The sequence below is a fragment of the Danio rerio genome, chromosome 18 (assembly GCF_049306965.1).
Source record: "Danio rerio strain Tuebingen ecotype United States chromosome 18, GRCz12tu, whole genome shotgun sequence".
Lineage (NCBI taxonomy): Eukaryota > Metazoa > Chordata > Actinopteri > Cypriniformes > Danionidae > Danio > Danio rerio.
Genome location: NC_133193.1, coordinates 4,252,527 through 4,270,000, shown reverse-complemented (window position 1 = coordinate 4,270,000; position 17,474 = coordinate 4,252,527). Strand labels below are relative to the sequence as shown.

General features: G+C 36.4%; 1 protein-coding gene across 2 annotated transcripts in view; it reads left to right on the top strand.

Annotated features, from left to right (window-relative positions):
- The window catches only part of rsf1a (remodeling and spacing factor 1a), a 29,654-nt gene extending 16,141 nt beyond the window's left edge, over nucleotides 1-13,513 (top strand). Inside the window, exons 12-16 of one of the 2 annotated variants that reach the window (XR_012394161.1) lie at nucleotides 821-888; nucleotides 950-1,175; nucleotides 1,615-1,859; nucleotides 3,717-3,899; nucleotides 4,597-9,983. Coding sequence is in view for 1 of the 2 variants with exons in the window: in XM_001921640.8 (XP_001921675.3) it covers nucleotides 821-888; nucleotides 989-1,175; nucleotides 1,615-1,859; nucleotides 3,717-3,899; nucleotides 4,597-5,006 (1,093 nt within the window). In the remaining variant the exon portion in view is untranslated. Of the gene's footprint in view, nucleotides 1-820; nucleotides 889-949; nucleotides 1,176-1,614; nucleotides 1,860-3,716; nucleotides 3,900-4,596 lie in introns of both variants that reach the window. The other variant, XM_001921640.8, reaches the window with a different exon arrangement.
- The last annotated feature ends 3,961 nt before the right edge of the window (nucleotides 13,514-17,474 follow it).

Genomic DNA, 17,474 nt, shown 5'->3' with positions numbered 1-17,474 from the left:
GGAGTAAAGGCTGATTGATACTTCTGCGTCAAGCGCATGCGTATGCTACGGCGCAGCCTACACATGACGCATAGCCCTACGCGTGGTCGTCGGCGTCGCTGACGTGCACCTCTCAGAAAATGTAACTAGATGTCGCAACAATGCGTAGCGCAAGCTCTGTGATTGGTCGGCTTGGTAGCGCTGACAAGTCAGGGCAGGAACGAGAGCCGCACGAGCAGCGCGAGCCCAATAGAGCGATTGTTTACAAATGTGGAGTCCCGTGAAGGAGCTGCTGATGGAAAGTTTTGTTTTGTGTTTGCCTCATAGTTAAAGTTGTTGCACGTCCGCCAGTTCCTGCCTCAAAATGAGCGAGTTTGAGCCACTTGTACATCCAGGAAGTGTTCAAGAAAAGCAAAACAGCAGCGAAGAAACTCGACACAGAGGAGCATTTACACCTTACTGCCCACTAGCGTTTCAGAAGTGTTAATGCAGACCAACAGAGACAGCGCGCAGAATTATAAATGCACAGCTACATGTTTTACATGCGCTGTGGGTTACGCCGGTCACTTGACGCAGAAGTATAAACCAGGCTTAATACAGAAGGGTGAAGAGGCTGTAGGAGTTCTGATATTGCAGAATATTGCACGGCTATCAGCCAATCAGATTCGAGATATAAATATCTCTTGTTAAATAAATGTATATAATAACCGGCTCATTGAGGCATAATAACCGCCAGCCATAATGACGAAGTGGCCCTCAGTAAAAAAAAAAAAATGAGTTTGACTCCCCTGTCTGCCAGAAATAGACTGACTAACTGTTCATTTTCTGTACCATCGACCAGATTTGATGATTTTGATGAAGCCATTGATGAAGCGATAGAGGAAGACCTGCAGGATTCAGAAGGAGGAGGTGTGTTGTATAAGACATGTTGTAATATATGTTTAATGTATGTCTTATAGTATGTGTGTAGTTGCAGGTTGAATGTGGTGACGGTGTGTTTGTGCTTCAGCTGCTGGTGGTGGTAAACCGTTGGCGAATGTCGTGTCGCAGCAGAAAAGCGCAGTGAACAGAGAGAGTCGGCGGCCGGTCAAACCTGTGGCTCCACGCAAGAAAAAACGTCGGCGGCTCAATGATCTGGACAGTGACAGTACGGTGGACGAAGAGGAGAGCGAGGACGAGTTTCAGCTTAGCGAAAGGTTGAGCATGTTGTTCGTTCATTAATTTTCCTTCGGCTTAGTTCCTTTATTCATCAGTGGTAGCCACAGTGGAATGAACCGCCAACTTATCCAGTGAATGTTGTACGCAGCGGATGCCCTTCCAACTGAAACCCAGAACTGGGAAACACCCATACACATACACTACAGCCAATTTAGTTTATTCAATTCACCCATACCACGTGTGTTTGGACTGTGTGGGAAACCGGAGCACCCGGAGAAAACCCACGTCAACATGGGGAGAGCATGCAAACTCCACACAGAAACGCCAAATGACCCAGCCGAGACTTGAATCAGTGACTTTCTTGCTTTGAGGCAACAGTGCTAACCACTGAGCCAGAGGACCACCCCTGTCTACATTTTAACTATACACTAATTCTCGCATCCATGCTAAATATATTCCTTTTCATTTATTTTCCAGCATGGAGGAGGACTTCGTGGTTTCGGGTGATGGTGCGTCTGATGGTGATGTGGGCTCGTATGAGGGCAGTGAATGGGGCAGTGGTGAAAGTGAAGCTGAAAACAAACCAGCGTCTCGGAGAACGGGAAAACCCGCACAAACCCGGAGAAGCAGACGGAGCAAACGCAGACCTGCAGCCCGACGAAGAGGATCCTCAGAGGAAGACCTGCTAGACTCTGAGGAAGAGGAGGAGGAGGAGGACATGGGTTTGTTTGAGTTTTATATTTGGTTTATATAAAATAATTCATTCCGCTTTAAAGCTGTTTAAGGGGTTAGTTCACCCCAAAATGAGCTTCGTTCATCTTCAGAAAACAAATGAAGATGTGTTAGATTAAATCCAAGAGCTGTCTGACCCTAGTCAACAAGGGTCACGAGACATTTAAAGTTCAGAAAAGAAACCAAAAACATTCCATGTGACTTTTAATAGTTCAACTGTACTCATAGCTCCGAGAACACCTTTGTGCATTTTTTTGGCACAGCTCTTAGAGCTTTACTGATTCAAATGATTCATTCAGTGTTAGCTTCCAGTAAACTATTCACTGAATCAAATTATCCAGTAGATGATTTACTGATTTAATTGATCCATTAAGAGTGAGTCTCCAGTAAATTATTCACTGATTCAATTGATTCATTCAGAGTGAGTCTCTTGTAAATTATTCACTGATTCAATTGATTCATTCAGAGTGAGTCTCCTGTAAATTATTCACTGATTCAATTGATTCATTCAGAGTGAGTCTCCTGTAAATTATTCACTGATTCAATTGATTCATTCAGAGTGAGTCTCCTGTAAATTATTCACTGATTCAATTGATTCATTCAGAGTGAGTCGCCTGTAAATTATTCACTGATTCAATTGATTAATTCAGAGTGAGTCGCCTGTAAATTATTCACTGATTCAATTGATTCATTCAGAGTGAGTCTCCAGTAAATTATTCACTGATTCAATTGATTCATTCAGAGTGAGTCTCCAGTAAATTATTCACTGATTCAATTGATTCATTCAGAGTGAGTCTCCTGTAAATTATTCACTGATTCAATTGATTCATTCAGAGTGAGTCTCCTGTAAATTATTCGCTGATTCAATTGATTCATTCAGAGTGAGTCTCCTGTAAATTATTCACTGATTCAATTGATTCATTCAGAGTGAGTTGCCTGTAAATTATTCACTGATTCAATTGATTCATTCAGAGTGAGTCTCCAGTAAATTATTCATTGATTCAATTGATTCATTCAGAGTGAGTCTCCAGTAAATTATTCACTGATTCAATTGATTCATTCAAAGTGAGTCGCCAGTAAATAATTTTTTTTATTTAAATGAGTGAGCTTATTCAGTAACTGATTTACTGGTTCAGATCCATTCAGAGTGAAACACTGATTCGTATGATTAATTCAGATTAAGGTTTCAGTAAACGTTTCCCCAATTCAAATGATCCATTCAGAGTGAGTTTTGTAAATGTCTCGCTGAATAAAATGAATAATTCTGATTGAGTGTCCAGTAAATTATTCACTAATTCAAATGAACCGTTTAGGGCGAGTCTTCAGTAAATATTTCACTGATTCAAATTACCCATTCAGAGTGAGTCTCCAGCAAATGACTCACTAATTCAAATGATCCATTCAGAGTGAGCTTCCAGTAAAAGATTTACTGATTCAATTTGATTCATTCGAGTGAGTCTCCAGTAGATGATTCGCTGATGCAAATAAACCATTCAGTGTGAGCTTCCAGTAAATGACTCACTGATTCAAATTAACCATTTAGAGTGAGTGTCCAGTAAATGATTTACAGATTTTTACTAACTGATCTGAATGTGTCTGTATGGGTGTTTACACTTGAATTTTCAGTGTTGTTACTAGAGTATCACAAGTGTTGGTAATTCAACTTTCTTGAACTATAGATGAGTACTTTAACAAAGTACTTGGACTCTGCTGCAGTCTATTAGGGTATCTGTACTTTTACTCAAGTGCCTAATTTGTGTACTTTGTCCATTATTGTAGTTAAGTGGCTTACTCAGAGCCTTAGTGTCATTGAATGAACTTTTTTACGGCTGGTTTTAATCTGGCAGAAACAGAAGGCTCTGACTGCAGTGACACTGAAGTGGATGTGAACAGACGGCGTCCGCGGCGGAGTCACAACTCTCAGGTCAACTACTACGAGACGTCAGAGTCTGAAGGCTCACAGAAGCCGTCGGATCTGAAACACTCGTCTCATGCTCACCGGCGACGGCTGTCCAGCTCCAACAGTGAAGGTGAGCGCAAACACACTCTTGTGTTAAAGGCCCTATGAAATTAAAATACAGTTTTGTAGATTTTAGTTTCAGTATTGTTTTATGTAAGGATATCTATTGTTAGTTTTTAGGATAGCTAGTGCACACCAAAACAGTGACATAATTTGCATATATGAGATACACAATTACTGGCCACTTTATTAGGTACACCTTACTAGTACTAGGTCGGACCCCCTTTTGCCTTCAGAACTGCCCTGATCCTTCTTGGCAAACAAGATACTGGAAACATTCTGGATTTTGCTCCATATTGACATGATAGCATCACGCAGTTGCTGCAGATTTGTCGGCTGCACATCATGCATTTACTTTTTCTATAAAAAATCTGTCATTTGTGTGCTTTTTTTCACCAAATCAGTCACATAATTGATGAATTTGGCAATTAAATAGTAAAAATCCTGCAAATTTTCTAAACAACTTGGTAGATTTGATCAGAACTGAGGTTGTTTAATAGATTTATGCAAAAAAAAGTAAAAATAAATATTAATCTGATACATTTTAACAGCAGTTAAATTCAGTTTATGTGTTCATCCTGAACATACAAAAGGGTGGTCAATATGAACAGTGCACAAGGGTCAATTTCATTTCCCCGTATGCATGTCCTGACTCTAAAAGAGCCACTAGAAAAGTAAATAGTTGTGATCTCGTCCCATATTTCCAGAATCTGCGCTCTCTAAAGACTTTAAGCCAAAGGTGCTCCTTCAGAGATCAGATCGCGTACAGAAGAAGTGCACGCCTGCGGGCGAAGACTCCAAACACAGGCACAAACTAATAAAACAGAGACCACAGAGGAGCTCCAGTGAAGACGAGGAAGAGGACGGAGGAGAAACAGAGGAGTCCGAGGAGGAAGAGCGACCGATGCGCAAAAGATCCAACCGCATTGAAACAGACGAGGAGGAAGAGGAAGACACACGAGGAAATGTGAGGTGGAAGCACATTAGGCACAATGGTTTGGTTGCAGCTCAGCAGGAGGAGGAGGAGGAGGATGATGATGATGAAGAGGATGAGGAAGAGTTCACGGGAGTCACGGACCTTGTTAACTTTGTTTTCGACAGTGAACAGTTGTCATGATGTGCTCAGTAGCTCAAATACGTTTATTTTTCTCAGCCACTTTCACGGGAATGTCCCTCATCGGCCACCGTAAGTCTCCAGGGGTCTCATTTTTGCGTACAAAGTCAACAAAGGGCAGAATAGATTTAACTTGGTGTATTAATGATTATGGCTCGTACACTTCAAAAGTATATTGTCGCTGCTTGTTTAAACTACTCATTAAGGCTGAGCTGAAACATCACAATTCCATATTGTTTTATGTTACATTTGTAAAAACATTGAAGGTCACTTAATCGACTTGTGTTGGGACAACATGATGGAGAGGTGTGGATCCCAGCATTAGTGTGTTTAGTGATTCAATTAAATCAGTATTAAAATTAAAGGGATAGTTCACCCAAAAATGAAAGTTTTGACATTGTTTACTCACCGTTGACTTTTTCCAAACATTCAGGAGTTTGTTTTTTGAATGCTAAAAACCATTGACCTTTTTACCTACTGTGGAAGTCAATGGTTACCGGTTTTCAGCATTCTTCAAAATATCTTTTTTTGTGTTCAACAGAAGAAACAGTGAGGTTTATAAGCACTTAATGGTGAATAAATATTGACTAAATAGTTTTTCCACTCTGTTGAACACAATAGAAGATATATTGAAGAATGCTGAAAACAATTGACTTCATGTGTTTTTCCTACTGTGGAAGTCGATGGTTACCAGTTTTCAGCATTCTTCAAAATATCTTCTTTTGTGTTCAACTGAGCAAAAAATAAGGTTTTAAATATGTTTTTAAAAACTTGAGCGTGAATAAATACTGACTAAATAAGTTTTTTCCCCTCTGTTGACCACAAAAGAAGATATTTTGAAGAATTCTGATAACCTTTGACTTTAATAGCATGTGTTTTCCTACTATGGAAGTCAATAGTTACCAGTTTTCAGCATTCTTTAAAATATCTTCTTTTGTGTTCAACAGATAAAATAAAGATGTTAAAGATGTTTTTAAAAGCGTGAGGGTGAATAAATACCAACTAAATAGTATTTTCTCTGTGTTGAACACGAGAAGATATTTTGAAGAATGCTGAAAATGCTTGAGTTTTTCTCCTACTATGGAAGTCAATGGTTACCGGTTTTCAGCATTCTTCAAAATATCTTCTTTTGTGTTCAACAGAAGAAATAAAGAGGTTTATAAGCACTTGAGGGTGAATAAATATAACTAAATAGTATTTTGTTTCTGTTGAACACAAGAGAAGATATTTTGAAGAATGCTGAAAATGCTTGAGTTTTTTTCTTACTGTGGAAGTCAATGGTTATCAGTTTTCAGCATTCTTCAAAATATCTACTTTTGTGTTCAACAGAAGAAACAAGGTGATTTTTAAGCACTAGAGGGTGAAAAAATACCTTTTTTTTTTTTTTCTCTGTTTAACACGAGAAGACATTTTGAAGAATGCTGAAAACCATTCACTTTTTAAGTGATGGTTACCAGTTTTCAGCATTCTTCAAAATATCTACTTTTGTGTTCAACAGAAGAAACAATGAGGTTTATAAGCACTTAAGGGTGAATAAATACATAATTGTTTTTTCTTTTGCTCTGTTGAACACAAGAGAAGATATTTTGAAGAATGCTAAAAAGCTTTTAATACATGTATTTTTCCTGCTATGGAGGTCAATGGTTACCGTTTTTTTAGCATTCTTCAAAATATCTACTTTTGTGTTCAACAGAGCAAAGCAAATATGTTAAAGAGGTTTTTAAAAGCTTGAGGGTGAATAAATATTGATTAAATAGTTTTTCCCCACTGTTGAACACAGAAGTAGATATTTTTAAGAATGCTGAAAACCATTGACTTTTTTTCCTCCCATCAAGTTTATTTTTTATAGATCAAAACTTTTGGTTAAAAAAGTTTATTCCTGTGTTGACCAAAAAAGAACATATGTTGAAGAATGCTGAAAACCATTCACTTTTTTTTCCTACCATGGAGGTCAATGGTTACCGGTTTTCAATATTCTTCAAAATATCTTCGTTTGTGTTTAACAAAAGAAATAAAGAGGTTTTTAAAAACTTGAGGGTGAATAAATACTGACTAAATACTGCTTTCCCCTCTGTTGAACCCAAAAGAAGATATTTTGAAGAATGCTGAAAACCATTGACTTCATGTGTTTTTCTTACTATGGAGGTCAATGGTTACCGGTTTTCAGCATTTTTCAAAATATCTTCTTTTGTGTTCATCAGAATAAGTAAAGAGGTTTGTAAGCACTTGAGGGTGAATAAAAACTGACTAAATGTAAAATTTGGGGTGAACTATCCCTTTAAATGTTTACTTTTAGTTTACTTCCATCTCCCATCAAGATTATTTTTAATAGATCACAACTTTTGCGTTGGAAATTAAGACTTTATTTCCTCGGTTGAGCAAAAAAGAAGATATTTTGAAGAATGCTGAAAACCATTGATTTCAATAGCATGTGTTTTTCCTACTATGGAAGTCAAAAGTTACCGGTTTTCAGCTTTCTTCAAAATATCTTCTTTTGTGTTCAACAGAATAATAATAATATATTATTTATACTTTTGCATTGGAAATTAGGAGTTTCTTTCCCGTTTTGGGCACAAATAAGATATTTTGAAGAATGCTGAAAACCATTGATTTCAATAATACTTGATTTTCCTTCTATATATGTCAGTGGTTACCAGTTTTCAGCATTCTTCAAAGTATCTTTTATTTTGTTCAACATAAAGATGCTTCTAGATCAAGTCACATACATGTGTTTCCACCCTTGTGTTGTGCAAACGTTTATAAATGAGACCCCTGATTTTATTATATATATATTTTTTGGGATGTAGTGGACCAATGATGAGTGCTGTCCGTGCCGATGTCCGAAAATACTCCATCTCCTCCAGCCGCATGCATTTACAACAGGGTCTCCCTCCCGAATCCATTCCTCAGCACTTTTCTCGGCCAGTACTTTTGGGTTTTTGTGTACAGCAGCTTCTGTCGTCCCGTAGAGACTCTGGACGTCATGCATTCGGAGCTTTGGTGTATTTCTCAGACTGGTGTTTTAGAGGTTTTTGCGTTCTCTGTGTTAGTCAATGTTTTCTTCTTTGTTGTACATGAAGGAAATGATGCCGACTCTTGCCTAAATGCATTTGTTCAGTAAAAGGCTTTTAAAATAGGGTAGCACATCCAGAAATTATCATTCTGACATCGTTCACTCGTATAGGGTGGCCAGATCTCTCGGGACGAGTTAAGATATCAGGATTTGGTAGAATAACTTATGCTCTAAGTGACTTTTATTATGGAAAATTTAACAAATTTTAACACTTTACTCAAAAACACAGCTAAAACATGCTGCAAATCCATTGGAACTTGACATTTCGTAGTTGTTTTAATTTAGAAAGTATTTATTTATCTGAAAAATTTGGGATTTTCTAGAAAAAAATGCTTTAAATGACTTTTATTATGGAAAATTAAACAAATTTTACTTCAATAACACCTAAAGCATGCTGCAAATGCATTGGTACTTGACATTTCATAGTTGTTTTAATTTAGAAAGTACTTGTTTGTCTGACAACTTGCCATTTTTGGACAATAAATGCTTTAAATGACTTTTACTATGGAAAATTAAAGAAATGTTAACATTTTATTCAAAAACACACCTAAACATGCTGCAAATCAACTAAATTTTGACATTTTTAAGTGGTTTAAATTTAGAAAGTATTTCTGGCCAATTTTCATTTTCTAGAAATGCTCTAAATGACTTTTATTATGGAAAACTAAACAAATATTAACATTTTACTTAGATAACACACGTAAAACATGCTGCGAATCCACTAAAAACTGGCGTTTTAGGTGGTTTTATCTTAGAAAGTATTTGTTTAACTGGCGAATTGGGATTTTCTACAAAAAATGCTCTAAATGACTTTTATTATGGAAAATTAAACCAATTTTACTTCAATAACACTACTAAAACATGCTGCTAATCCATTAGAACTTGACATTTTTAAGTGGTTTTAATTTAGAAAGTATTTGTTTGTCTGACAAATTGGGATTTTCTAGAAGTAAACTTTTATTTTTAGTCACTTTTAGAAGTGACTTTTATTATGGAAAATTAAACGTTAACATTTTCTTCAGAAACACACATAAACATGCTGCAAATCCACTAGAACTTGACATTTTTAAGTAGTTTAAATTTAGAAAGTATTTCTGGCCAATTGTCATTTTCTAGAAATAAAATGCTCTAAATGACTTTTATTATGGAAAACTAAACAAATATTAATATTTTACTTCGATAACACAGCTAAAAAATGCTGCAAATCCACAAGAACTTGACATTTGTAGGTGGTTTTATTTTAGAAAGTATTTGTTTGACTGGCGAATTGGGATTTTCTACCAAAAATGCTTTAAATTACTTTTATTATGGAAAATTAAACCAATTTTACTTCAATAACACACCTAAAGCATGCTGCAAATCCATTAGAATTGACATTTTAAGTTGTTTTAATTCAGAAAGTATTTGTTTGTCTGACAATTTGGCATTTTCTGGAAAATAAATGCTCTAAATGACTTTTATTATGGAAAATTAAACAAACACTAACATTTTACTCAATAACAAACCTAATAAAATCAATAAATCCAGAGGAACTTAAAATATTCCAGTGGTCTTAATATAGAACATATTTGATTCCCAATACTGTGTTGCAACTGGAAGGGCATCCGCTGTGCAAAACATATGCCAGAATAGTTGATGGTTCATTCCACTGTGGCGACCCCTGAGGAATAAAGGGACTAAGCTGAATGAAATTGAATGAATGATCTTTCCTAGTAAGTGAAAACACACAGCTATAAAAATAAGGCGGGACGTCTGGTCACCCTATTTACACTTAAGTTGTATAGATAAACAGAACGATGGCAGAATTTGATTGTTGGCTAAATTAAGCCTTAACTTAAACTAGTCTGTAGACCATATAAATGAAGAAACATATTAAAGGATGATTTGGGAATAATCGTTTAGCTGTTTTAATTTGAAACAACTAACTGTCCTGAAATAATAACATTGTATTATAGACTTATTTTTTCACATTAGGAGGTTTTGTGTATCTTGAAAGACATTTAACGAGACATTTTAAGTCCCTTTCTGAGAATCAACTGAATGCACTTATCGTTCAAGCACCTCCGATATGATACGGCAGTCTGGATCACTCTTGTAATGGAGTAGTTTTTAGTATTGATTTACTCCGGGCTGCTGTTGTTTATGCTGGAGGGTTGACTGAATTAAAACACTATGAAAATCATTCCAAACCCCCATCATAAAACAAATAAATAAACCAATGGTAGCACTTTAAATAAAGGGGTGTTCATAAGACTGTAATGACACCTTTATAGTCATGATATGACAGGTAATAGATATGAATGAGATTTTATGCGTTCCTATGACAACTCATTAAGTGTCGTTTGCTCAGTTGTGTAATTTTAAATGCAATGGTGACATTGTTTGTGATGTCTTTGCTATGTCAGCTTGACATAAACAGATACATCGTAACTTGTCTTTTCTATGTCAACTTGACATAAACGAATACATCATAACGTTTCTGCTATGTCAGCTTGACATAAAAACGGATACATCATATAGTGTCTTTGCTAGGTCAACTTGACATAAAATGGATACATCATAACGTGTCTTTGCTATGTCAACTTGACATAAAATGGATACATCATAACTTGTCTTTTCTATGTCAACATGACATAAACGGATACATCATAACGTTTCTGCTATGTCAGCTTGACATAAAAACGGATACATCATAACGTGTCTTTGCTATGTCAACTTGACATAAACGAGTACATTGTACCTTGTCTTTGCTATGTCAACGTTTCATAAACAGATACATCATAACTTGTCTGCTATGTCAACTTGACATTAACGGATACACAATTACCTGTCTTTGCTATGTCAGCTTGACATAAACAGACACATCATAACGTGTCTTTGCTATGTCAACTTGACATAAAATGGATACATCATAACGTGTCTTTGCTATGTCAACTTGACATAAAAACGGATACATCATAACTTGTCTTTTCTATGTCAACATGACATAAACGGATACATCATAACGTTTCTGCTATGTCAGCTTGACATAAAAACGGATACATCATAACGTGTCTTTGCTATGTCAACTTGACATAAACGAGTACATTGTACCTTGTCTTTGCTATGTCAACGTTTCATAAACAGATACATCATAACTTGTCTGCTATGTCAACTTGACATTAACGGATACACAATTACCTGTCTTTGCTATGTCAGCTTGACATAAACAGACACATCATAACGTGTCTTTGCTATGTCAACTTGACATAAAATGGATACATCATAACGTGTCTTTGCTATGTCAACTTGACATAAAAACGGATACATCATAACTTGTCTTTTCTATGTCAACATGACATAAACGGATACATCATAACGTTTCTGCTATGTCAGCTTGACATAAAAACGGATACATCATAACGTGTCTTTGCTATGTCAACTTGACATAAACGAGTACATTGTACCTTGTCTTTGCTATGTCAACGTTTCATAAACAGATACATCATAACTTGTCTGCTATGTCAACTTGACATTAACGGATACACAATTACCTGTCTTTGCTATGTCAGCTTGCAATAAACAGACACATCATAACGTGTCTTTGCTATGTCAACTTGACATAAACGGATACATCATAACGTGTCTTTTCTATGTCAACTTGACATAAAATGGATACATCATAACTTGTCTTCTATGTCAACTTGACATAAATGGATACATCATAACGTGTCTTTGCTATGTCAACTTGACATAAACGGATACATCATAACGTGTCTTTGCTATGTCGGCTTGACATAAAAACGGATACATCATAACGTGTCTTTTCTATGTCAACATGACATTAACGGATACATCATAACGTTTCTGCTATGTCAACTTGACATTAACGGATACACAATTACCTGTCTTTGCTATGTCAGTTTGACATAAACAGATACATCATAACGTGTCTTTGCTATGTCAACTTGACATAAACGCATACATTGTAACGTCTTTGCTATGTCAACGTTTCATAAACAGATACATCATAACTTGTCTGCTATGTCAACTTGACATTAACGGATACACAATTACCTGTCTTTGCTATGTCAGCTTGACATAAACAGACACATCATAACGTGTCTTTGCTATGTCAACTTGACATAAACGCATACATTGTAACGTCTTTGCTATGTCAACGTTTCATAAACAGATACATCATAACTTGTCTGCTATGTCAACTTGACATTAACGGATACATCATAACTTGTCTTTTCTATGTCAACATGACATAAACGGATACATCACAACGTTTCTGCTATGTCAGCTTGACATAAACGGATACATCATAACGTGTCTTTGCTATGTCAACTTGACATAAACGCATACATTGTAACGTCTTTGCTATGTCAACGTTTCATAAACAGATACATCATAACTTGTCTGCTATGTCAACTTGACATTAACGGATACATCATAACTTGTCTTTTCTATGTCAACATGACATAAACGGATACATCATAACGTGTCTTTGCTATGTCAACTTGACATAAACGGATACATCATAACGTCTTTGCTATGTCAACGTTTCATAAACAGATACATCATAACTTGTCTGCTATGTCAACTTGACATTAACGGATACACAATTACCTGTCTTTGCTATGTCATCTTGACAATACAGAGACAACATAACGTGTCATAAATCTGTCATAAACATGATTTCTGACAAGTTGGCATGACAAAGACATGTTATGATGTGTTATGTCAAGATGTTATAGCAAAGACATCAAAAACAATCTCTGCTTTGCATTTAAAACGACACTACTAAGCTAATGTAACTTAATGACAGCTGTCATACATCTGTCATAAACATGATTGTCATGAGGCCATTATAATTTCTGTCCAATCATTTTATAGCAGCCTAATTAATATGTAATGACATTTTAATGACATGTTCAATTTGCACCACTGTAGTTGAGGTCGAGGTAATGACGCTGTTATAAAATTCATGACAGTTATAATGGCCTCATAGCAGTGACAGATTTATGACAAGGTGTCTTTGTAATGTTGCACATGGCAAAGACAGGTTATGGTGTGTTTATGTCAAGTTGTCATAGCAAAGACACCTTTGCATTTAAAAAGACAACTGAGCGAATGACACTTGAGTTGTCATAAGCATGCATAAAATCCCATTCATATTAATGATGTCATATCATGATTACAAAGGTGTTATTACAGTCTTATGAACACCCACTTCAAGAAAAGTGATATAAAAGAAACTGTTATGATAATAATAATAATGATGATGATGGTCTTTCTTTGCTTTCAGTCAGGATGTGTTTTCGAGCCGTGTACTACTGGAATCTGTGTTTTCCTTCTCGTTTGACTTCACTCTTACTTTCCAGATGTACGTCTCCATATTTCAAGAAGATTATCCACAGAACAGAAATAAAATTAATGTTGCTGTTAATGATTTTGGCTGTATTTTTGTTTGTTTTTTAACTCTTGAAATGCATTCATTATAAGAGATATGCAAAAATGCATTGAGCAAGGGAATGAATCTTTGCAAGTACACTACCTGACACAAGTCTTTGTCAATCCCAGTTGTGAGGGCAACAAATAATAACTTGACTTCTAGATGGTTATTTGGAAAAGTGGCAGAAGGTAGACTTTTCATCTGTTGAACTGCAATCATCACAAATACTGCAGAAGACCTACTGGAACCAGAATGAACCCAAGATTCTCTTAGAAATCAGTCAAGTTTAGTGAAGGAAAAATCATGGTTTGGGGTTACATTCAGTATGGGGGCGTGCAAGAGATCTGCAGAGTGGATGATCAACATCAACAGCCTGAAGTATCAAGACATTTGTGCTGCCCATTACATTACAAACCACAGGAGAGGGACAATTCTCCAGCAGGATAGCGCTCCTGCTCATACTTCAGCCTCCACATCAAAGCTCCTGAAAGCAAAGAAGATCAAGGTGCTCCAGGATTGGCCAGCCCAGTCACCAGACATGAACATTATTGAGCATCTCTGGGGTAAGATGAAAGAGGAGGCATTGAAGATGAATCCAAAGAGTCTTGATGAACTCTGGGAGTCCTGCAGGAACGCTTTCTTCGCCATTCCAGATGACTTTATTAATCAGTGATTTGAGTCATTGCAGAGATGTATGGATGCAGACCTCCGAGCCACACACAATATTCATTCATGACTTTATATTCTATACTGGACATTAGACTTTTGTCTAAGCAAAGTCAGATCTTACTGTCCTAATGAAATAATTAACAATCAAGGCATGATCATATTTTATTGTGGTAAAATAAGCGTAATCTAGAGGCCTTTGCCTTTCATATAAGCCACTTCTGATACCAAATAATCAACTAGAAGTCCAGTTATTATTTATTGTTCCTAAAACTTGGATAGGCAACAAGACTTTTGTCAGGTCGAGTACATTAAGGCCTCAAAATACATATAATTTATTAATTCAGTCTCTGATTTTTGACAATTATAAAAGACAGGTAAGGGGATTCTTTGCATGTAAGCCCCTCAAAATACACATTATATATGTAGTCATTTGTTGTACATATTAAAAGATATGTTTTGTTCTGATAATTTTGACGGGTGTATACATTGATCACTTTTAGAAATATATAGATGAGCAATATCACACGAGTAGCAGTGCGATATGGCTGTATAACGGCACTTGTGAGAGGCGTGCATTGGCTTGAGACCGCAGGAGTGCCTTAGTGTCCCACCAGTGACGATATATAGACATATCGCACTGCTACTCGTGTGATATTGCGCTTATACAACAGTTTGACAGCATAATTGTGTGTATAAAAAAGAAAATCAAACACAGAGAGTCTAAAAACCCTTTTAAATGAGGAACTACTTTCTTCCGCCATTCATTCACATCTGCAGCTGACGTCAGAACAGCAGAAGCCGTTACTAATTCACCAATGTCACTTTAGAGGTAGTGTTTGAATGATTCTCTAGTGTAATGTCTGACGTAATGACAAAACTGGTGGTTTTGTTCACATTTTAAGATTATAAGGCTGAACTTCATGAAATGCCATCAGTCTACAGAGATTTCCCAGTATTTCCCTGTTATAATCAGAGCACGATAATTAACACAGAAAAAGCCAAAGCAAAGCAAACACTGGCAGATTACTGTTGTATAAATACAGCACTACAACATACAAAAGAGAAAGATCCACTTAGAAAGTCACTTACCCGATTTAATGATTTGATCAGCTGTAGTTTGAAATTCACTCTGAGTTTTCTCCCTTAAGGACTTATTATGTGGGCTGTGTCGTTATCTTGTGGCTGAACGTCAACCATCTTTGCTCTGCTCAGTATGACAGGCTAATGGCTAACGCCGATGTGCTGAATCCGAAATTATAAATAATTAAAATTGGCACTGTCCTTATTAATAAACTGCATAACTGCACTGTGTTAACCATGCTATGTCTGACTGCTCTGTTTTAAATATAGGGGTACCTCAGGGATGTGTATTATCACCTCTTTTATTTTCTATATATATTAATGAACTGCAGTGCAATACTGATGACAATCCCACACTCATAAAATATGCTGATGATCTGGCATTGGTTTCCTGTCAGGAAGAAATAAACAGCTCTTTATATTTTAGATATATTGATAGTATTACAGATTGGTTTGGCAAAAGTTCATTACACCTAAATATTGGGAAAACAAAAGAGTTATGTCTGGGGAGTCAAACAAGAAGAGTAGATACTGAACTCTTTAAACCAGTCACCATAAACGGACAAATAGTAGAGCAGGTTTCAAATTTCAAGTATTTAGGCACAATTATTGACAATAAATTGAATTTTAATAGTAATGTAGAGGCGGTTTATAAGAAAGCAAGTCAGCGCCTCTATCTCCTCCGCAAATTGAGAAGTTTTAATGTTAGTACACAGACTTTAAACATGGCATATAGATCACTTATAGAGAGTGTTCTCTCATATAATATTGTTTCATGGTTCGGTAACACAACTCTTAAACAGAAAAAGAAATTAGCGCAAATTATAAATCAGGCAAATAAGATAACAGGTCACAAACAGCATTCATTGCAGATTTTATTTGACTCTTTTATGGAAAAAAGAGCAGTTGTGATTTTTAAAGATAATACACATCCCCTTCACTCAGCATTTGAACTGCTACCATCAGGACGCAGGTTTAGAATTCCTATAGCACGAAGAAATGCCTATAAAAAGTCATTTATCCCAATGGCAGTTGTTGTTCTAAACCGGATCAATGTTTGTAGGAAATGAGGTGGTTACCAAGTATGATTTGCAGTATTGTGCATGGGACTAATTTGGTTTTTAAACTTTTAACCTATGTTGTTGTGTTGGTAAGTGTTATTGTGTCGTTGGTGTATGTTTGTAATTGTTGTCCTAAATCCAGTGTTGAAGAAAAATTTCCTTTTTGTGTCAAGCAGAACGGACAATAAAGTTTAAACTAAACTAAACTAAACTAAATAGTTGCAATGTAAACAACTTCATTCTCAACTAAAAAGCCTCAAAGTACATCATGTTGCCCAACAGCTGTAATTTTTGTAAAACTGTAGTGAGTTGTTTAGTCCCAGTGTTGGGGCAGTAATACAGAAGGGTGAAAAGGCTGTAGGAGTAGTGATATTGCTTTAAGAGCTCACGGCTATCAGCCAATCAGATTCGAGAACCAATCAGAACTGTTGTGCAAATTCATTTATATTACTCTCATAACACTTGTAAAATATTATTTATCCTTCAACCCAAGTCTCACACCTTTTTGGGAATGAAATGCATCACATTTTTCATCTGACTGAACATTTTTGCTGAAAAGAGTCATTTTTGGGTTGTTTTGTTAGTAAATGTAGTTTCATTAATTCAGATAGTTTATGAATTAAACTATTGTGGTGGTTCTATTATTGAAATCATTACTGTGATTGTCCGATTTAGCATATTTTAAAAGAAACCCCTCTAAAACCAGCCTGGCAAACCAGCTATGACCAGCCTGGGAAACCAGCTAAAACCAGCCTGACCAGCTAAGACTAACTAAAAAGTGACTGAAACCTCTCTAAAACCAGCTAAGACTAGCTTGACCAGCTAAGATCAGCTGACCAACTAAAACCAGCTAAGGCCAACCTGACCAACTAGATAAAAAGTGGCCAAAACCCCTGTAAAATCAGCCTGGCAAACCAGCTATGACCAGCCTGGGAAACCAGCTAAAACCAGCCTGACCAGCTAAGACTAACTAAAAAGTGACTGAAACCCCTCTAAAACCAGCTAAGACTAGCTTGACCAGCTAAGATCAGCTGACCAACTAAAACCAGCTAAGGCCAACCTGACCAACTAGATAAAAAGTGGCCAAAACCCCTGTAAAATCAGCCTGGCAAACCAGCTATGACCAGGCTGGGAAACCAGCTAAAACC